The sequence below is a fragment of the Anopheles merus genome, chromosome 3R (assembly GCF_017562075.2).
Source record: "Anopheles merus strain MAF chromosome 3R, AmerM5.1, whole genome shotgun sequence".
NCBI classification, from domain to species: domain Eukaryota; kingdom Metazoa; phylum Arthropoda; class Insecta; order Diptera; family Culicidae; genus Anopheles; species Anopheles merus.
Window position 1 is genome coordinate 28,003,920 of NC_054084.1, and position 22,983 is coordinate 28,026,902.

General features: G+C 47.1%; 3 protein-coding genes across 3 annotated transcripts; 1 reads left to right on the plus strand and 2 right to left on the minus strand.

Annotated features, from left to right (window-relative positions):
• Positions 1-1,284: 1,284 nt before the first annotated feature.
• On the minus strand, positions 1,285-4,304 carry LOC121596671 (mRNA-decapping enzyme 1A). Its single transcript, XM_041921806.1, has one exon. The coding sequence runs from the start codon at positions 3,699-3,701 to the stop codon at positions 1,896-1,898; it is 1,806 nt and encodes a 601-aa protein (XP_041777740.1). The 5' UTR covers positions 3,702-4,304; the 3' UTR covers positions 1,285-1,895.
• Positions 4,305-4,663: 359 nt separating this feature from the next.
• On the plus strand, positions 4,664-16,226 carry LOC121598090. Its single transcript, XM_041924644.1, has 8 exons — positions 4,664-5,026; positions 11,007-11,198; positions 11,305-11,492; positions 11,597-11,692; positions 13,536-13,763; positions 13,894-14,060; positions 14,136-14,582; positions 14,675-16,226. The coding sequence occupies exons 2-8, from the start codon at positions 11,024-11,026 to the stop codon at positions 14,937-14,939; spliced, it is 1,566 nt and encodes a 521-aa protein (XP_041780578.1). The 5' UTR covers positions 4,664-5,026; positions 11,007-11,023; the 3' UTR covers positions 14,940-16,226.
• Positions 16,227-19,896: 3,670 nt separating this feature from the next.
• On the minus strand, positions 19,897-22,754 carry LOC121598091 (protein transport protein Sec61 subunit alpha). Its single transcript, XM_041924646.1, has 2 exons — positions 22,444-22,754; positions 19,897-21,917 (listed from the first exon to the last, which is right to left on the minus strand). Exons 1-2 carry the CDS (start codon positions 22,448-22,450, stop codon positions 20,494-20,496), a joined length of 1,431 nt encoding a protein of 476 aa, XP_041780580.1. The 5' UTR covers positions 22,451-22,754; the 3' UTR covers positions 19,897-20,493.
• Between the last annotated feature and the right edge of the window lie 229 nt (positions 22,755-22,983).

Consider the following 22,983-nt stretch of genomic DNA (forward strand, 5'->3'; position numbering starts at 1 on the left):
GCCTTACAGGGTTTCCCACGATTTATTGGTCAGTTCCCATGATTTTTTGGTGCGTTCCCACGATTTTTTGGTCGTATCCCATAGATTTTTGGTTCGTTCCCATAATTTATTGGTATTTTCCGATTGGATATCAATACAATTGGACCAAAAATTCTGGGAAACGACCAAAAAATCGTGGGAACGCATCAACAAAATATGGGAACCCACCAAAAATTGATGGGAACCGACCAATAAATCGTGGGAAACCCTGTATTACATGTTATTATTATTACTATTACACATCGAAAAGTACAGCATTATCTACTGGTTCATCAACACTGTGTGAGTGAGGGGGTCTGTGGGTTTAACGTATAACGCGTTATAATGGGGGGGGGGGGGGGAGATCCTCATATCCTCTTCTTTTGTCTACCGTACATATGCTAAACCTCAAAACGACGGGGGGGGGGGGGTAGGGGTGATGTAGGGACAAGAATTGTTGCATGTCTCTCTATTCTGGTATACAGGGGATTTTTAACGACTTGCGCAAGCGAGACATTTGTAGCGCGAATGTAAAACACGTTCAAATCGAAATTCTTTACATGCACCCACGTGTATTTCCCAACTTTCTAACGCGAACGTGGCGCGCGTGTTGTTTTAACATAATGCTTCTTGGCCTATGTCTTTCAATTATGACGATGATTTTGCATGCTGCTCTTATGCTTATGCGACCTCTATGCACTGCCAGAGAAAATGGATACAGACAGCGTGATCAGATTGTGCCAGAGAAACAGAGAGCGTAAGAGAGACAAGTGTGTCAAGAAACCCCGAATCGGTAAAGCAAATCATACTGGGTGTGTCAGTTCGCTCCTAAAACGAAACCTTCAAAAATCGACTGAACTAAAACAAAAAGAAGAAAAAAAACGAACACTAATTTAAACTACTTTAACCACTAATTTGCTTACTATAGACTCCTATAGACGTACAGTAATCTCGTAATAGCCATTTCTTTCCAACTTCATTCAATTTTCCAATCCAGGCCTGCCTCTACATTCGTCGGCTCTCTCTCTCTCTCTCTCTCTCTCTCTCTCTCTCTCTCTCTCTCTCTCTCTCTATTACTAACATAAAACACAATCGACGGACTAAAATGATAGCAAAAACATTAGCTGTACAGTGTGATACATAGTGCGAAACAGGCTATAGATTAGATAAAACGCCCGAAGACGCGACACGGCGCACTGTGCAAGCTTTTCGCGCATTTCCCTCACAACAGCAAAACACAACCTTATACACATCTAAAACACGCACTTTGGAACGCTTTCCCTTTAATGAGAGGAAAACAAGAGAAAAGAAGGCGTTATAATTTTAAAAAAATGCGCTTACGATTATTAGTACAGGGGAAGAGTATCCGGGGGCTGTGACAGGAGATAGTTGATAATGTAATGTAATTTTAACTTATTTCGTCTCTATCACACTATCTCTCTCTCTCTCTCTCTCTCTCTCTCTCTCTCTCTCTATTTCTCTGGCTACGTTTCTTTCTTGCTTCTGTATCCTTCTGTTCTTTGTCCTCGCTTTTTTCCCTTTCTCTTTTTTGTTGTAATCCGTTTTTGCTTGGTTTTGTGGGGGACCCTTAACAATGTAATAACTATATAGCAGTCTCCCAAAGGGCAATGCAGGAGTTCGAGCCTATATTCGTACACACCCGATTTCGTCGTGCTGGAACGAATCAGATAATATTAACAGCATTCTTCTTCCTCCCGTGCACACACACACGCGAGCCTATAAGCAGCGGAAAGACACACACACGCAGTACGCGGGAGAGCGGAGGAGGCAAACAGGGGTTGTCAGGTTGAATCTCGAAAGCTTTTTCCCACACGCACCCATCATCATCATTCACGCTGGCCGCGAGGGTTTTTCTTCTAGTTGGATATCATTTCGGTGAACGATTTCACGTACGCTTCGTGCAGCTTTCGCACAAAGTCCGGATCGTGCTTGATCAGGTAGGAGACCGCCTGGATGAGCTGGTTCTGGGTGAGCGGTTCCACACCGCCCGCCGCCGTGACCGTTGCAGCATTGCCGCCGCCGCCGCTGCTGTTGTTGTTGTTCTTCAGGTTGCTGTTCGCTTCGGACATGAAGTCGAGCAACGCCTTGCTGTTCGATGTGACCGTCGTGAATGCACCCTTCGGTGGAGTGGTTCCACTAGCCTGCTGCTTACCGCCCGCTGACGACCGGTGCTGCTTACCGGTGGACGACAGCGGAGTACTGCCCGCCGCTGCTTTCGTCTGACCGCCCGGTGTACCGTTGCCCTGCTGCTGCTGCTGCTTGCCGGCACCGGCCGGAGAGTTCGTACTGCTCGGTGTGCCCGGTGGGCCGAGCAACAGACTGCTCAACGCTTCCGTCGCTGGCGTGGCTGCCGTCGCGGTCGGCTTAAACATGGTCGGTGGCATCAGGGCCGGTTTTACGACCGTGGCCCCGTTGCCCCCCGTCCCCCCGATCGGGTCCGACTTCTTCAGCAGCTCGTGGAGTGGCGTCTGCTGGGGCTGCTGCTGCTGTTGCGCATTTTGACGCGATTCCAGCTCACTGATTTCGATCAGCTTCGTCTTCGGTACGACTGGCTGATGATGGTGGTTGGAGCCACGCATCGCTGCGGACAGGTTGGCCGCATTGATGAACGTCGCCAGCGGCGAGGTGCCGAGTTCCGGCATGCCGCCCGACGGTGTCTGCGGTCCGTTGTTGTTACTTCCACCGCCGACGATTGGAATGCCCATCCGCTTAAAGCTGCTCTCGAGCTCGCTCACGTCCGGCGTTACCTTGCCGGTAGCCGTAACCGACGCCGACGCCGTCGTTGTCTCTTTCTGCGGTGTGGTGGCCCGGTGCTGCTTCTCGATCTGCTCGAGCGTATGGACCGGGGCGAGCGTCTTGAACAGTGGCACCTCCGAGGCGGCCGGCTGTTTCGCTGCGGCGAAAAAGTTCACCACACTGCGCGGCGCGTTCTGGTTCGTGATTGGCTGCTGCTGCTGCTGTTGGGGATGTTGTTGTTGCTGCTGCTGCTGCTGGGGAATTGCAACGCCCTGACCAGGATGGGCGCCCATCATGACCCCTGCGTGATGGTTCAGCACCGCCCCACCGTTCGGCGGTACGGTTGCATTGTTCTGGAAATCTTCCTGCGCTTTCGTGAGCATCGTGAATATGTCCACATTGGTGCTTTCGCCTTCACCGCCGCTGCCGTTCGTTACGCCACCACCACCACCACCACCAGGATAGATCCCAGCTGGCACCGACGTGTCTGCTCCATTCATCGGTGGCCTGGATTCACCACCACCACCGCCACCATCACCATCGCCACAATCCGTCACCAGCTTCTGGATGACCTCGCCGATGCGATCGCACTCCGTGTTGTTGTAAAACCAGAAGCCTCGTATGCGGGACCGCTCGTTCCGGTACAGCAGAAACGGTGGTTTCGACTGCAGCTCGATCTGGCCGCGGATCGGCTCGACTAGCGAGTTCGTGTTCAGCCGATTGTTGATGAAGATGCTGTGGTACGGTTCGGCGAAGCGGCTGTAGATGAACAGCGCCCCCTCGATGTCCGTCTTTTCCCACTCGTTCTCCGCATTGTTGAACACGTACAGGGCGACGTGTGCGGACGAGTTGACAATGTCCTTTGCGTACGGGTCGACTCGCTTGATCGCCACCAGATTCATCCGCAGCTCCGTCTGATCGGCCATCCCGGAACGCTTGGTGTGTGGCTGGCTGTGTGTTTGTGTGTGCTGGGGGGGGGGTTGAGCAGGTTAAGATTTGTGTCGCCAAAATCCTTCGCACGGCCACGGCCACAAACAAAAGCAAACAAACGCGTGTCACACGAGCAGACGACGGTGACACCAAGAGGGCTCTATGTGTGTGTGTGAGACAGATTGTGTGCGCTCGCTCGTCCGCGCGCTTGTGTGCGTGTGTGTTTGTGAAGGGACACTTGTTCCGCTGCTGCTGCTGCTGCTGTGGCTCCCGTGTCGACTGGACGGAAGATTTTCGTGTTCCCACGGCCCTTTTTCCCCCCGGGACGGGAGGACGCAAGCGTGCGGGTTGACGGGGGACGTGCAGCAAAACTGCAACTGCACTGCACCTTTTTTCCGCGTTTGGTGACTTTTCTTTTTCGCTCCTGCCACTGCGTTCTTTGCGCACCGAAAGGTAGCTGGGGGTATTGTCAGCTTCAGATCGTGTTCTCTTGGTTCGTTTGATTTTCCTCACAAATTCAAGCTGGCGCTTCCCTATTTCGCTCACCCGCTCGTACGGAGTGCGTCCATTGTCAACGTCAATGGTAGAGTGAGCGAGATGGGGGGAGGCTGGTACGCGTTTGACAGCTGCCGCGACCGAGCGATGGGTGGACCTAGGTGGCAAATTTGATATAAATAAAGACAAACGCGTTTGCAATCGCAATTTTAACTGAAGAAATTACATTTGATGAGTGGAATAGTTCAAATAATTTTGCGAATAAAACGGAAATACTTTATCGTTTGAAAAATCATGGCAGAAACTGTCGAAAAATGCATTCAAAAATGGGTAGCAAAACTGGCAACCCGGTTTCCACCCGTCAGCTGTCACCGCACAAAGATACTTCTCCTGGTTGAGTTCTAGCGCCGCAGCGAACGAATGTCCGTTCAGAGTCAAACCATACCTGAACGGGGAACAACCGTGCAAAAGCTTCCGTTGCCGTGCTCACAGCAAAGACATCCCGAACGAAACCGTCGCTCGGTTGCTGTGTGTGTGCACTCGTATGCGTAATCTGCGCACACAAAGGGGAACAGCACAAAGCAAAAACGAAGGGCTGCTGCTGCTGACGAAAGTGACTCGATCCTGCTGCTGTAGGCGGACACACGGAGGACTGTGGAGCGAATTTCGTCGTCGTTGTTGTTGTTGTACACCTTTCCGTGCAAATTCGAGTGTGTGAAAAACCGTGCCCGTGAATCATCATCATCGTGTAGCGTGAAGAAACCCTTTTAGCAAAAAGAGCATGCAGCAGTGAAAATTCGGTGCGACGAAGTTTGTCCATCGCTCGGTGTGTATTTTTTTTCGTTTGTTTGTGTGTGTGTGTGTGTGTGTTGCGAGTTTTCTCGGTCGCTCGAAGGGTGGTAGTAGTGTTGCTGGGTGGAAGTTGTTGCACAAAGTGTACCTCCCCCCCCACCCCCACGGAGGGGGTGAAACGGATGTGAAAAGGTGCATCTTGCAGCCAGTCAGATGTAAAATCACACACATCTTGCAAGGAAAATCGGTGGAAAGTGTTTGGGGCGAGAAAAGAAGCCTCCCATCCCCCAGCCGTCGGGTGGTTGTTCTTCGGTGGTGTGTTGATTATCGATGAAAAAAAAAGAACTGCTTCGCTGCTAAATGGACGTGCGTATGGAGCAGGCAGGGGTTGTCAGCAAAGGGGTCGGACGGAGGAAGGGAGGAAGGCGGGGGAAATGTTTGGGGTCAATCGCGGAGGTCGATACGATGAGATAGCCTCGTTTGCTTTCCGATTTGCTTTTCCCTCTGGCCGTAGCTCGAACAGTGATTATGCGATTTTCGATCTTTTGTTTTTCTTTCTTTTTTTTTGCAAATGTGCGAGCTGAAAGGTTAAAATATCTATTATTACCCTTTGCGTCGAGGAAGAGGGCCTTTCGCGGTGGTCACTGGCTGCGTGTGTATCAGATTAATAATTAATAATGTAACTCTTTTAATCATATTTAGGTATACCAAGCATTGAAACTGATTTGAGTATGCGGAGAAAAATACGGAAACGAACGTGAAAATTCCACTTCCGGAGAGGGTGAGCGACTTCTACTCAAAGTCTCCCCCGAAAAGCAAACCCCTAAACCACACACACAATTGCTGCTGGACTTCAAATTCGATGTAAACTTGTCGATTTACCATGCCATCCACGTACGCACTGACTGATGGACGGTGTGTGCGTGTGTGTACGTCCGTGTTGGAGACCAAAAAACCCGATTAGACCGTCGTCACGCTGTCAAACGATTGCGGCGTGCGGATTGGGGCAAGAGGACGGTGGGCTGAGGTGGGCCGTTGGTTGGGCCAACACCAAACACAGACAACAGGCCGTCCGGTGAAGGTGAAGGTGTCCGGACGGCATTTAGGGGTGGTTCTACTTGAAGCTCTCTCACCCCCCGCTGCACTGTCGAGAAGCACACCTTGTCTCGCCATTTTTCCTCATAGGAGGCTATGTGTGTGTGTGCGAAACCGGGTTGGCAAACAAAAACAGGGAGGAATGGGAGGACGAACGAGCGGTATAGAGTAATATGCTTTATTGTTTATTACCACCACCCCATTTACACCCTCGCCAGAGGGCTCCTGTGCCACCTTCACGCGGCGAACGATCATCGGTTTAGGTGCAATTGCTATAACAACCGCATCGCTAATACTACCGCTCTCCGCTCCGCGCGCAGTACGCGATGCGCAATTGCATCGCGATCGCATTTTTAATGTGCCGTCACTTTGACAGCCACTTATTTTTTTAATTTTACACCAACGAGTAAAGGGACACCCAAAGCCTAATGTGTGTGTGTGTGTGAGTTGTTTCATCATGCTCTATGTATCATCTCCTACAGTCAATAGTCATCCCCTAGGCAACGAGGGTTAGGGCAGAAACGACGATCAAGATTCAAATGCAAATGATCATTCCCGGAGATTGGGTCAATTTCGCCATCCGAGAATGTGTTTAGGTCACTTCATCCCCATTGGGGGGCTGTGAGCGAGAGAGCGCGCTGTCGGGAAGCCGCGGCGAACGAAAGTTTTATTTTTATCGTGTCTTTATGACGAACATTCCAGAGGCCAATGATCAAAACGGTACAACGGTCCAAACACAGGCAAACACGCGAGCGCCAATATGAACACGCAGCTCGTGAGCCCCTTTGGCGCGGTAAATATGGGACTGATATCGCGCGAAAGCGCATGTTTATCTGAGCTTATCGCGCGCCTACGCCGCGTTGATACGGGGAGTGGATTATGAGGTGATGATTGTTTGGGTTGAAATAAATGACTTTTTGGGGACCCGGGGGGGGGGGGGGTGGTATATGCGAAATGACCCCGCAAGCATGCACTCCGGAATGGAATAATATGTAATTCTTAAATATTTAACCTTTTCTCAAATCGAAGCGCATAACAAGCCTTTAACCACCAACGGGCAGCGGAACAGAACCGTTTTTGTTTTCAGCTGTCTCCTGTAACGATCCGGGGTGAAATAATTGCCTGCACAACCCCTTCCCATTGTCCCAGAGAGTGTGGAAGTATGGCACCCTCTTTTTGTTTGCTGTTGGCTATTAACCGTTTAATAACAGTGGCATTACCTTCGAGGAAGTTGACACCTTACCAGCCGTGTACAATGTGCAAAATTGCAGACACGCCAGGAGTGTCAAACACATGATCGTCGCTGTTCGTAGCATGATCGTGATTCTTGGGTTATTATTGTTTATTATTTTAAAGTCTTTTATTTGAAAAACATTACTTTTTTGTGATTGTCTATGAGTTAAAATTACATTGAGGTAATTTTTGCACCAATATTAGAAATTAAGGGAGTGGGGAACATGTTCCTGGAACAAATTCATATGAAACATTGGACGAAATACAAATATATGTTTCGTTTATAACATTTGTCAGCAAATGTGACATTTTCATCGACTTTAGCGGAGATGTTGAATGGACAAAGCTTATGGTACTCAAAACTAAAAAAAAAACTTTAAATTGTCACATTCTGGTACCGGATATTTATACCACAGGATTTTAATCAGGATTTTACCAATGCACACCAAAATTATGCCCATAATTATGTGTTATTGTTTTCTGTTGTTGTAATAGCATATATGCAATCGTTTTATACAGCATTGTACTTATCATAGTTGTGGGATACTTCCTTGGTTTTCTTATGGAAAGTAAACGTTATATGATGGGAATTGGACTCTATGGCATCCTTTTTGGCCTATTTGAAAAAATCTATTAGATTTGTCCGACACAAATGCGATAGAGTCTATTTCCCATTATATGAAGTTCATTTCCCGGAAGAAAGAATCGATGAAGTGTCCCCACAACTATGAGAATCTCTGAAAACCCCAGTAACGTGCATCTTTCATAGAGATTGAATCGGTTGTTTTACGTGAACGCGAATGAACCGAGTCCCTCATCCTAATGAACGTGATTTCGGTTATGTTCTTTCTTTCACAAATAGTACCTGTTAGAGTCTATGAATCGGTACACTATGCGAACATCGGTTTAACTACAGATCGGGTGGCCTGTTATCGTGCAATCAGATATATACAGGCGGACCCCGAGATACACGGTTAAGTGGGACCGAAAACGGCTGCAAAATATCTCGTAATTTTCAACCAAAAATATCACTAATTTTCGTGTAATTTCGAAAGTAGTGGGTGGTTTTGGCCACTTAATTAATTATTAGATATGATTCTGACTGAATATAACAGATTTGAACCTTTAAAAATGGTTTTTAACATTCAATCAAAAGGTAAATTATTTGGCATTTGACAATTGATGTGTCAAATTAGTACAATTTGCTACAAGAACTATCAAATTTAGAAAACCATGTATCTCCGAATCCACGTATAAAAGGTACCGTGTATCTCGGGGACTACCTGTAGAGACTATTTCACGCCGTGAAGCCGTGAAAAATAGCCAAAATCAACATGGCTGAAACATTTCACGGATAAATGTATGTACCCCGCTGTCATCCTGTATGGTGCGATGACATTCGATGAAATGCCAAAATTGTCACGCTCCCACACATGGCGTGAAAATATTTGTCGTGAAACAGATTGGTTATGTAAGGACTTGTCATCGAATATCATCGAATGTCATCGAATTTAGCTTCACGCTTCACGGCGCGACACTATTTGGCGGGCTGTCTGGTTGCACGGTTAGCCTGAACAGCAAGCCAATATTGGCAATCACTCATTTGACGCTAGAACGCATTGCGCAGTTTAATATCGACCGTTTCTTGTTTTGAATACACATTATTATTTGTGTAGTTTTTTTTTCAAAATGAGCATGAATGCATGTACTCATTTTGTTGGATTTTATATTATTTCGATGTATCAAAACAACCATAGTGTTCTATTCTTGTGAACTGGTTCAATATTTTTTTTAACGTGATTTGAATGTACCGTACAGGTCTGGTTCTTTTTGGCACACCTTGTAGTTCATAATCCATGTCGGGTTCATAATCGGTAAAAAACCTATTTAGGTGCGAAATTTGACTGACCCAAAAAAAATTGCATAATATTTATAAATGGACGTAAACAAACATAAGTAAAAGTGAACTAAAATATTAACAATTTAAAAACGTTTGAAATAGATTATAATTAGGTAACGGCCATTTTTTCTCAAAAGAAACCTCCAATTCCGTGCGTGTTTGACATCACTGTTGCGATGCTATTGATCGGTGTGCACTACTGTGCTCTCGAGAAATCGGGTACACGCGTACTCACATTCGGCTTCTCTCGCTGAAAGGAAACAGCAAAAAATAAAAAATAAAGCAAATACACAACACACACACATTGTATTAGGATCGTTAAGTGGTAGCACCCGCGCGAAAGCCGAGTGCAATTGTACCGAGGCGCCTGAGTGTTGGGGGGCTTTAGTTCCATGCTGCTGGCGGGTGGTGTTGCTTTTCTCTCGTCTCTCGCTTGAAGCAGGAAGTAGTACCACAGCAGTGGGGCAGGGGGTGTACTTTTGTTGTCAATAGGTTCGCCACCATTCCTTTCACTACCTACGGTGCAGTATGGGGAATGCAACTCAACACGCGACATGCAATGCGCCACCATCTCACCAAGCCCGCACACTTTTCGATTGTGGTAGGGAATGGTGTAAATTGCGGGTGGCCCATGCACGGGTGTACGTTGCAAATTGTGTGGCCACCGCGCGCAAAGAAGAACCACTTTCAATTAACCCCCCCCCCCTGACACAACTCGATACACGGGTTGGTAGGTGGTCATGCCGTGCACTCAGGAGATAAAATCAATTCAATGAAGTGATGACCATAATTAAGTAAAATGTTGGCAAAAGCTTTTGTTTTAAAGTACGCGAGTACAGGTCAGTTCTCGGGCGATGAACTGAGTACCGTCGCTATATGCTGTTACATTCATTTACCGTAGTCTATTCACGGTCCCGGCACGTGGCGTAGTTATGCGTTGGATCGATTCCGCCCACGTGCATCATCGATAGTGGTTGTTCTTGTGGCTTCCGGCGCTTCATACGCCCAACCAAACGTTTGCGTTACGACCTTGCCTTTTTGCCAGGAGCATTGATGTGCGCCTGTCCTCATTTTCGCCTCATTACGGAACGGGAAAGTACTTAACGAAAAGGTTCATTTATTATTAATTTTCTAGAACAATTATGTACCTTTGAGGCGTATAGCAACGACGACGAGTTACTGACGCCAGTGGGTAACAAGTTTGTCCCTTTACCAAAATTATATAGCTGGCTGTGCTCTGGAAGCGTCTAATTTCCTTATGACTCTTGTGATGGGTTAATCGGTCTCGGTGTAAGTTGTCGAATTAAATATTTATTGAACGTTGTTTTGCGTTGTTTTGTTTGGACTATTTTCCTGGTCCATTTGAGATACTCTTGGCGCTGTCAACACTCTCCACTGTTGTTGAATCGTCCAAACCGCTAAATAGTATCAAAAAAGCAGGGGCAGACCGCTACCATTTGTGCGATAAACTAGTTCGACCTTGGCCGGTCGGTACACAACCAAAATAACACACATCTCGGGAATGGTCGGGACGGTGGACGGGCGCGTTAGGAATTAGAATGGAAATTAATGTCCCCGCTAGCGGCTAACGGCCCGCGAAACACAAACGCAAACGCGTACAAAATAAACAAAAAATCCACTCAGCTCGGTTGAGTGTTGGTTTGGGCAATTGAAGCGCGTATAGGTCGCTATTTACTACTATTACATTCCCGGTTGCTTTAATTGATCACTAGGGTGCTCAATCACTAATCCATTTATTTTTGTACGTTTTTATTCCATTTCCCAGGTCTCTAATGTAATAGTATGGTATCACGGTTTGAACGCCTAATGGGGTGCTCCTCTATCCCGATAGGAGAGACCTCGCCTGAGACGGTGGCACAATGCTCAGGCCGGGGCGACTGTCTGAATGGTACGTGCCTGTGCGAGATTCGCTACAGTGGCGAAGAATGTTCCGGCTTTAATCTACCCTACCATGCTGGTAAGTGGTTGCTCCCGTCCCGAAGAATTGATCGGTTTTATTGTTTTGCTTCAACTATATTCATTAACTCTCTCCTCCGCTTTCCTCCCCCCCTCCCATCCTGCAGGCATTTCGGCCGTCTTCTACTTCGTGGGCTTTGTGTCGCTGGTGCAGCTGATGATCTGCATCATCGCCGAGTACCAGCGGCTGAAGCAGCCCAGCTTTCTGGCCGCCTGCCGGCTGACCACCCAGAAGCTGCTGTACTTTTTCGTCTTTATTGCGGCGGTTCTGCGCGGCGCTTACTTTACTACTCCGGTAAGGGGACAGTACCTTATTTTGGGGTCGTCGATGTAATAGTAGTCTTTATTTTATGCTAACTTTTATCCCCCCCCCTTAACCTTTTCACCACACACACACAGGAAACGCTACAACCGGCATGGGTGTCGTATCTGATGTCGCTGTACTATCCTCTCGTCATGACCTGCGCCTCGCTCGTGGTTTGCCTGTGGGCAGAGGTAAGTGTAGAGGCGTGAACGGTTCTATTTTATGCTCTCGCCTCCTTGCATGTACTGTTGTGGGATGATTTATTGAGGGGAAAACAAAGAAATGCGTTTTATCTCGCACGTTCCATGACGTCAATGCTGGCGTCAATATCGAACATAATGCTATTTGGGAGAAAGTCAATCGTGAATGGTACCAAACAAGTATTCAAAATTACTTAATTTTCATAGTGTTTTCTGAATTTTTCAAATAATTTCCTCACTTAGGTGCCATTACAGGTTTATTGCGCACAAGAACACATTTCATTTCTGTTAGTAGTACCTTCCCTTAGAGCGTTTTATCTCTGACGCGTCTTATAATGAACTCGAGACACTGATAATGATACACGATAGGAAGCTGCTAAGCTTCTTATTGATATGGCGGAGCTGTAATTAGGTCACCTAGTTTTAACTGTCATACACACACCGATCTAGGGGTGGTCCCGTGGTACATTCGTTAACTCGAACGACTCAATAACATGTCCGTCATGGGTTCATGGGCTCAAGCCTAGAATGGACCGCGCCCTTCCGTAGCAAAGATTGACTTTTTACCTACCCGGCTGCGTGGTAATGAATAATTAAGTTTCGAAAGCATGTATAGACATAGACCAGACCATAGACCCGGCATGTCATCGTAGGAAGTTATCCCAAGAAGAAGAAGAAGAAGAAGAATATTCGCACAGACCTAGGACAAAACCTTCATAGACAGACAGGCAGAGCACGTCTCATTACACGTCTGTACAGTTTTGTGAGCACTTTGATGCGTACCTTTCCGCCATTATCAGCTGTCAATGGTGATCCGGGACCCGTAAAATAAAAGATGTCTCATCCCTTCCCGAATAGGATCGTAAATCACGAGCTTCGAATGACAACTCGCGTGTTTGGTTTGGTTTCATTTGCCCCGTGAATGCATTATTGGAGTGGCGTTACGAACATCCCGTAGCAGCGAAAGAAGGCACTTTAATCTTGTGCGGGAAACAGTGTCAACAGTGTCCACTTGAAGGGGCGCATACTATCTGTAAAGGGGGGGGGGGGGGTCAAGCTTTAAACTGTATGGTCCGCCGGCACTTTCAAGTATTGCTGCCCCGTTTCCTCACGCGAACCACATTAATGACGATGATGCTGATAGCCAGCAAATACGCCTTTAAAGTGCAACAGGCCAACGTGGCTTTACTGCTGCGCGCATTATTTGTCCAACCGTCACCCTGTGCTTAGCTTCCCTTTTTTAGCCCGTGTCTCTCCGCGGAACGGAGTCTTGTCCGTGCTCTAGTCCGCGCCATTTGTGCTGCAAGGAAAGGGTAGGTAATACGTGCCGCGATTGCGTTGTGGTTTAGTTCTGCCGCCAATGGGAGTTCCGCTCCGGATATAGGTTGGCGGGCCCATTATTCTTCCCAACTACCTGCTCACAGTGAGTGAGTCGAGGGGTCTGTGTGCATATATATGTTCGCATCATTAAACAGTCGGAGGGAATCGGTTAACCATTTGTGGCGCTCAGGTAATAATGCTTTCTTTTTTTGCGCCAGGCTTGTCCTTGACGTTACTGTGTCTAAGATTTCGCATCCGATACATATCCGGTAATGGATGAATGGGGTACGGTAAAGCAGAGGAAGACACAACGCTGGAGGTGCTAATTGAAAATGCAATATTAAATACGTGTTGTGCTAAGTTTGTAGTAGTTTTTGATCGGCATATATCCCACCCCTGCTAGCGGGGTGACACTAGAGACACATTCTAATGTGGTGTGTTTTAAGTGGTGGACGCTTCAGCGCTTCGTTGTGATCGAGTCCTCATCCGCTGCTCTGTCTCGCATTCGTTCCAGATCTTCCACCTGCAAGGCATCCGCTGGGAACGGTCCCAATTTCTATCGAAAAGCTTTCTCGGCTTTCTGGCCTTCAATCTGCTCCCGTACAGCCTGTTTCTGGCGGAGATTGCGTACTCGCACCTGTTCACCGGCCGCAGCACATCGTTCTTTAACGGATGCTACGCGGTGCTGCTACTGATCGTGGTCATCTTTTTCCTCATCTACGGTGTCGAGGTGTTCTTCAAGGTAGGGGTAGAAAGGAAATTGTGCCAAATTGTGAGCGAAATTAATGATCTTTTTGCTTCACATTCGGCTAAAGGTTCAAGTAATGGAGTGTTCTTTCAAACATTTAATCCTATTTTTCGTCCTTCCTTAGGTTCGTGGCGGCTTCGTGTATGACTTTGGCGTGGTGCCAAACAGCGAAAATGTGAACGCTTCCCAGCTGCACCAGTCGCGCTTCGGTTTGCTGAGCCAGGCGATCATGATGATAGTGATCGTCGGGTTTCTCACCTCTGAAACATTGGGCGATTTCTGGAAAAAGAAGTAAGCTTTTCTTTGCCGGTGCATACAGGAACGAACGAAGATGCTAACCGGTGCTCCCTTCTTCCTCCTCCCCAGAGTACCGGTATACTCGCGCAACTGGCACGACATCGTGTTCCGGCTGGCGGAGGTCGGCGTTGCCCTGTGGTTCCCGTGCTGCCTGTGGAACTCGATGGCACCGGAGCAGCTGTGGATACTGAACCCGCGCAAGCTGCTGACGCGCCAGATCGACCCGGTCGCCGGTGGCAGCGGGTGCGGGGCCGGCACCGCCGAAGCACCGGCCGACCCGTCCACCTCGGCCAACGCGGAGGAGGGCCAGTCGTTTTTGGCGAAGAAAGATTGCTGGATCTGCTACGACACGGACAAGCCGGAACCGCTGATACAGCCGTGCAAGTGCATCGGTGACGTCAGCTCGGTGCACCACGAGTGTTTGCGCCGCTGGCTGGTGGACAGCTGTGCCAACAGTGATGCGGTGCTGAAGTGCAAAGTGTGCGACTCGCCGTACGAGATCGAGCGCTCTAACAGGTACACCTCTGTTGTTTGCACAATGATGCTGGCGTGTGTGTGTTTGCGTCTTATTAATACAATCCCCTCGGTTTTCTCGGTTTTGCTCGCAGGCTCGATTGGGAGAAGGGTTTCACGATCCAGCACTGGGCCAAAACGATCATCATCGTGACGCTGATGTGCATCACGGGTGCAGGCGCCTGGGTCATCATCCAGCTGAACGAGGACTCGTTCGTGCGCGTCCTCGTCGCCGGGTTCGCGATCATCATCGGCTACATACTGTTCAAAATGCTCGGCGAAAACACGGTCACCGCGATCCAGCGGGCGAAGGTGAGCTCGATCTACATCGTCACCTCGGTGAATGATTTGCAAACTTAGGTGCAGGAGTGGTGATGTTTTTTTTTTTTGATTCGCCGAAAGACTCTGAATGAAAGTGTGTAACACACATGGATTGTGATTGTGGAATTGCGTGCGTGCGTGCGCAAAAGTAAGTGAGTGAGTGTGCCCGCGAGACGCTGCGCACTTATGCGCTATTTACATTACGTTTGTGTGAGCAATAGAGAGAGAGAGAGAGAGAGAAGGAGAAATGATCTTTCAGTTTGTTGGATGCCAAAATCGAAATCGAAGCAAGCGGGTACAGCGCTTGCCGGCTTTCTAGACAACAACAAAACAGCTGCAGACCGCCGCACGTGTTGACAAGAAACAGACAAGAGATTGTTTAAATCCCACACCTGCTTTATACCTTTGCGCGCGCTTGTGGCTTTTGGTTGCAAGTTGCAACGAGGAACGTTATTTACTCTGCATGCTCGGGCTCGACCGAGCAAACCTACAATACATACACATATATTTACATCCACACCCATATATTTAACCGTACAGCAACAGCGAACCTTCTTCACTGTTGGTGTACATGGCATGGCGGTTATGTTTTTTTTAATGCTGTATGCTTATGCTATTTACATACAAGTATGTAAGCAGGAATAAGGTACAACAGCACAGCACCGACAGCCACACATGCCGCCGTAGGCCGGATACTGCTGATATACTCCACGTGTTTTGTGGTCATCTTTGTCGTCGTCACCACCCGGCGGCGGCAGTCGATTTCGGACCGGTTCCTTTTGCCCTTTGCCAGATTCGATTTCGATTAACATTGTGTTTTGGTATTGGCTTTAATGTTTTAACAGCAACAAAACACACATGCAAAAAAACAACAACCATGGAACGATCGAATCAAATAAGTTTCAAATCTAAAATAAAAACTGTTAAACGAATCAATTGTGGCAGGAGGGAAGGAGAGAAAAGTCCAGCAGACCGCCACACCGGGTGTAGGAGACGTACAGGGGTGGCACACAACACGTACCTAGTCTTTCCTATAAAAAAACACAAAAAAACGTAAAACAAGCAACCCCATGTTTGAGCTCCACATTTGGAAGATCAATAATTTACCAAACAATTTCCCACCACCACTTCCCGCTTCTTACTCTCCCCGTCATCCCCTGTTTTCCCCTTCGTTATAGTAAGAGTGACCGTGTGTGTGTGTGTGTGACTTTTTTTTTAATTTACATACATATATCCATGCAAGTGATATTGAGTTAATGCGTGAGCGTATTTTTAAACAAACAAAAAACGAGAAATACAAAAAAAAACATTATAATTGTAAGCATATATAGAAGTATTAGGTTGGAGCATGTGTAGCAAAAGAAACAAATGTACTACTGGACAAAGTATGAGGGAAAAAGTGTAGAAAAAATGGGAAAGGGTGAGAGAGAGATGGCGTAGAAGGATGATACAAAAGATACTTAGAAAGAGGCACGTGCGTAAAGGGTAATATGTTTGCTATATTGGGAAACACGATTTTGCGGAGAAGCGTCGCCAAAAAATAATGGTTTTGTCACATAAAATCAATGATGAAGGTGTTGTAATCAACCCGGTTTGGGAAGAAGATCACCCCAACCGACCGATTAACCCGGCCTCATTTTATTTATTGCAAGTGCGAGTGCTTCTATTGTTGATATCTCACGCCGCCGTGAAAGCAGGATTGAAAGATTGTTTGCGTGTTCGTGTCTGTGTCTTTCGTTAGAATGACTACCAAGGGCGCATTACCGAACATTAGCACTAGTGATATATGATTTAGACGTTAAGCATTTCATATTTACCAACCTCTCCCATCCCTCCCTTCTTCTACCTTTTATGGGTTTAACGGCTTTATAGTTTCCTTTAATAACAGGATATTCATTTACCTACAACACTCATAATTAACGTAAGATACCATAAACGGTCAACAGTTATTGTACACATGAGCGAAAGGGTGAAGGGGGTGGTGCGTGTGATGGAACGACAGGAGAAAACAAAACCTGCTCCATTCTACTGATTAATGTCGATAAATTAACGTCTACAACGTGAAGAGCTAAACTTGTTGAAAGGATGTAGTTAATACGCGCAAGAGGTTATTTCAAAAGAAAAGTCACGCCATCATCTCGCTAAGTTGTAAGTAGATCAATTTCGGTACTGAACAAACGAACAAAAAAAAGGATGTCGTCGATGTCGATGCAGAAGAGAAGCAGAAGGTACTTGAGATCTCAAACAATTTCACCATCTTCGGCAGTCCTCCCCATTTTAGACACGATCTTAAGTAAAGTACGGGGCGGAAATATCAAGTGGTGAACGACACACACACACATATACACACACACAGACAACAAATGTATAAGGTTGTGCGCACGAAAATGATCCAAACTACTACTACACTTAGAAAAAAAAAGAAAGTGAGACAGTGAAACAGCGAACGTGTCGTGTATAGCCGCTAGAGCTGAACTGATTAGCACAAATGCGAAAAAAAGAGAGAGAGAGAGAGTATTTAGTTTACAGCAAATTCAAAAACATTAAGTAATTAAACTTCCGGCGAGTGGATGCCGGCGGGCGTACTTTTGGAGAACGTACCACTGGATGGCACAATGACTCGGTTCTCCTACGCGCTATGTCAATGAAGAGACATTCATCTACTCTATCCCTCTATTGCTGCCCCTCTCCTATACATGTGATGTTTTTTTCACGATTTTTTTTCGATTATTGTGTTATTTTTCCCGGTTGTTTTGTTTGTTTTTTCACTTCTCTGGCTGTATACTGTAAATTTTTAAACAAATGTTTTGTCGTGTATGATCCCCCTGTAATCGATATACCTGCTAAAAAGCGTCAATTGCGGAGTGTTTCATTTTTCTAAAAAAAACCCGCACTCAAATGAAGCAGAGTATGGCAGGTCAGCGTTGCGTCCCATTTAGTCATCAAAGTGTATGAAAGAAAACAACAAACACCTTTTGTTAAACACGTATTAAAAAAGAAGAAAAAAAAAACACGAAACAAATTCATGCAAAAACAAACAAAGTGAACAAAATTAGTTGATACACAAAAAAGAAGTATAAGAAAAGGAAGTATAAGATATAAACCAAAAAACAAAAGAGGAAGAAAAAACTCTAAACCCCTAAACGAAAGCACTGAAAGAATTTATGAATCAAAGATGCTAAAACATATGTATTTTCTTGGCAAACAAAAGCAAACACAAAATCACCGAAAAAGAGAAAGGGAGAAACAAAAAAAAAACAAAACACACAAACACTTCCCCAAAACACGAAACGCTAGCTTAAGAAGAAGTGAAGCAATACGAAATTGATGAAAACCAATTGGCTAATAGGAAGCAAATGTAAAAAAAAATGTGTGCATTATGAAGATTTAAACAAAACACAGAAGAAAAAAAAAACAAAACCAACAGCCTCCAAGGCGAAGTGTGAAGCACGGACATTAAAAAACAACATGTGGATGCGACAGTAGTAAACAAAATTAGCAGTTACTGAGAGACCACCCTATAAAAGGTGGAAGTAATACAAGCAAAGCTCTACCGGCCCTTGTACGCTTTCGTAGAGCTCTTTATGATGGCTCGAAATAATTCGCTCTTGAATTTGACCATTGAAACAAATCGATCATCCAGAAACAAGCACACACACACACACAGAGACCCAAGAACATGTGTACTTTTTGCAGTAGTAATTTTAGTGGCAAAAATAGTGGCAAAACAAAAGCAACAGCTAAAAACTCTTGTACTGTCGAGATCGCATTAATCTTAATTGGAAGAGAAACTGTAATTATAATCGATGCAAGCAAGAAAACAGAGTGAAAATATAATATAAATGAAATGATTCAATGAAAACACAACAGTGCAAAGGGATGTTTCTATAACTGACTGTTTGAATTTGACACCGAACGAACTCCTCTGGAGAAAAGCACACGTGTGTTTTTTTTGTTTTGAAAATCACAGTAGCCTGCCGTTGAGTATGGCTCAGCCTTCGAGAGACTGTGTCATTCTCAAAACATAATTCAAGGCGTTTAGTAGTAGCAGCAGCAGGAGCATCACCATCATCGCTGAATTTCCGTATTCGTTCCAGCAGCTTCCATATTGTTTCTTTCCAAAAATGCTTTTAAGTGAAAGGATAACGGCAATGGAAAAAAGTAAGTATTGAAATAGGATTTCAGTTTTTTTTGTCTCAATTTTATTCTGTTTTGGAAATTTATGTAGAGCGACTTCCTTACATCAAGTCCACAGAGTTTATGTGTGTGTGTGTGTGTGGTGAGGTGAGAGTGACAAATGTTTTATGATAATTTTCTTGCCTTTCTTTCTAAATGACGCAAAAAACTCGATGTTTCAAATTGGAATCACACAACAACGGCTCTTCCCGCTTCTCCTCCCCACGTGTACTAGCCGTCCAGGTTGTGACCTTTTCGTTTGCTGTTGTCTCCGTCACCGGCTGCTAATCTCTTACACCCCCCCCCCGCCCCTATATCTCTATCCTACTAGTGTTCCTCTATTTTCGTTCCACTTGTGTAACGTGAACGAAAACGAAAAAAAGCCAACTATTTCTTCTAATCCTCATTTCTAACGTTTTTTTCTCTCGTCTCTCTCTCTTTTGCGCTACAAACCGTGCGCATAGTGTGTCTGAGTAATAATTGTCTATTTTTGTCGCGTGTGTCTCCCTGTGTGTATGTATGTGTGGATCAAGGGGTACGTAGGTGGAGGAAACTGGCCCAAGCGGACGCGTATGTGTGTGTGTGTGTTGAAGGTGGAAAACATCGAGCTAGTTCGATAATAGAGAAGAAAATAAAGAAGAAAAAAATCCAAAATGGAAAAGAGAACAGAACGATGAATACGAAGCCCTAAGAAAGCTGTGTGTACTGTGATGTGATGGAGCCGTTTAATGAAAATGCATTCGAAAGCGGGTTTCGTCTTCCGGTTTGCTAGCTGCGCGCGCCTTTTCTATAATTTTATCTACTGCAATAACCGTGAGTATTATTATTGTGTGAATTGATGGTTTTATTTACTTCTTCAGGTATGTCGATTTGCGCTGATCTCTGCCTTTCCATTTTCATTTTCTCATCACTACCGGAAAGTGTCGAGGAAGTGTAGTGAAAAAACAAAGTAACAAAACAATTCTTTACTATTCACACACACACACACACTCACGCACACACAACACAACGTGTCTCTGTTCTTATTATCTCATTTATCAATTATTACACCTCTCAGTCGCTGCTCTCTGCTTACTATCCCTTCGAATGTAGAGTAGTAATAGTGTTAAACGCCTCTCTTAAACGCTAAAACGCTAAAGGAGAATTATGAGCTTAAATTAAATTTTCTTTTTTGTCCCGCGAAAACAAAGTGGGGGGAAGAAGGGGAAATCAAGGAAAATGCGTGGGTGGATGGAAGGGGATGATAGGAAGATGGGACAAGTAAAACGGAAACAAACTAAACAAAAACTCATGTTTTGCAACAGAAGAATCGAGTGTGGAAGGAACTGGAACGATGACGAAAGATAAGGAAAGGAGAAAGGGAGAAGGATGGATGTGATGAGGGAAAGGGTGGGAGGGGAGGGATTGAAGCACCACCTTAAAACAGTAACGTGCCCATGCCGCCCATTTCGGACTGCTCCTTGACGAAGATCTCGAAGTACTGGTAGATGATGGTGACGGCCAGCAGGATACCAGTGCCGGAGCCGATCGCACCCATGAAGTCGGCCAGCACGGAGAGCGCCCCGATGCAGAGGCCACCGAATGCGGCCGCGGTCGGGATGTAGCGGTTTAGCTCGTGGATCATCGAGTTCTCGCGGTGGCCGCGCATCACCATCTGCTGCTCCTTCAGCTGCTTCGCCACGTCCTTGGCCGAGCTGCCGGACACGTCGATCCACGTCTTGGAGAAGAAGGCGCACGAGCCGAGCATGAACACGATGTACAGCACGGCGTGGATCGGGTCCGCCACGATGTGGCCGAGCGACTCGGGCGGCGACAGGTAGTAGCAGAGGCCACCGATCGGGTACGAGCGGGCCGGGCCGCCGCCGCCCACGTCGGCCCACACGCCGAGCAGATTGATCAGGAAGTTACCGTGGAACTTAACTGCCAGCATCTGCGAGATCACGTACAGGTTGGAGACGAGCGCCGACTGCAGGATGATCGGAATGTTGGACGTGTAGAACAGCTTGATCGGGTAGCTGCTGTACTGGCCGCGGTAGCGTGCCGACTTGATCGGTAGGTCGACCCGGAAGCCCTGGAAGTATATGACCACCGCAAACACCAGCACGGTCGCGAGCAGGTTCATCAGGTTGGGCAGGTTCTGGCGGTAGAAGGCTTCTCGCAGTGCCCGCACCTTGTCCTGGCGGGTGGCGAGCAGGTGGAACAGCGCAATGACGGCGCCCTCGAACTCGGTACCGCGGCCCGTATTGACGGTGGCGGGCGAGAACGCCTTCCACACGATCGTTTCGCAAATGTTGGTCGCAATGAAGAGCGAGATACCGCTGCCCAGCCCGTAGCCCTTCTGGAGCAGCTCGTCGAGCAGCAGCACGATCAGGCCGGCCACGAACAGCTGGATGATGATGAGCAGACAGACGCCCGCACCGATCTCGGCCGGATCGCCGTACATGCCGGTCATGACGTACACGATCGCCTGCCCGATGGTGATGACCATGCCGAACAGCTTCTGCGCCCCGTTGAACAGCGCTCGGTCCTTGGGCGTATCGCCGACCTCGATAATCTTAGCGCCGGCCAGCAGCTGCATGATCAGGCCGGACGTGACGATGGGCGAGATGCCGAGCTCCATCAGCGTGCCGCGGTTCGAGGCCAGGATGACGCGGATCCAGTAGAACGGATCGGCCGAGTCCGAGCTCATGATGCCGAACAGCGGGATCTGGCAGCAGACGAGGAAGATGAACAGCGTGATCGCGGTCCATAGTACCTTCTCGCGGAACTGGATCTTGCGCTCCGGTTTCGCGATCTCCGGCAGTATGCCGCAGAACGGTTTAATAATTTCCAGGAATTTTACTGCAACGAAAAATGCGGGAAAAAGTGGGTGGAAAAAATGAGCGAAAATCCACGATATTAAATCCTGGTTGGTAATAATATTCGAAAAAGGGCAGCCAAAATAAGGAGAAGGAAATTGAGTTCAACATTAATGGGAACGCATTCTCTCGGGGTGGTGGTGGTGGTGGTGTTTCGTTGGAGGCGAAAGTTCCAACCTGGAGCTTTTGCCTTGTCTACGTGTACACACCATGCACGTTGTCAATCGGGGGGAAAGAGACGGCACGATACGTGTATAACGCGTTGGAAGGAGATGATGAAGGCGGGCGAGCAAAAACGGGAATCCATGCCGGGGATAGTAACAGAGGGCACACACACACACACAAGCACACGCACACCCGGGAAAAGCGAAGAAAAATTGCCACAGCCACGGTTTAACCCCACGGGATGATGCAGTTTTTCGACACTTGGGAAGATTGCCAATGTTTTTCTGCGCCGTTTTCCATTACTTTACACACAAAAATACACGAGCCAGCGGGCCGATACTTACTTCCCATGGCGGTGCAGGTCGCTGGGAATTGGTGGGTTTTTCTTTTTCACACACACTCAATGCAAAAAAAACTCGCGCACGCACGGTCGTTCGGTAAGCTGCAACTGTTCCTCCCTGGCTGCGGTTGCGTTTCGTTCTGGTTTCCAGCGATAAATAAACCGTTTTCGTGCCGTGTGTTGCCGAGCTAGGCTAGCTGGACAAACAACACATTCGCTGCGTTGGTCTCTCGGTCGGCAAGTAAAATATCCAACGAGCCAAACGCACCCGAAACCGTCCCTTCCCGTTCGTTGATTTGTTGGCAGCCACGAAGCGTAGATCTGTCAGTGAGCTGTCACTGGCGCGGGCCGGCCAAGGTACTTACAGGTGGTTTGACAGCTGGTGGCTGACTGCTTGCTGTACGTACCTTGTGCGGTGCTTGTCGGAGCGCGTATCGCATACAATGATGTGGTATGGTGTGCTGCGGCTTGCATAGCAGCAGGCGCCAAGGAGAGAGCGGCATCTGTACATCAGTGGGCGTGCGCCATCTGTGTGTCGAATTTT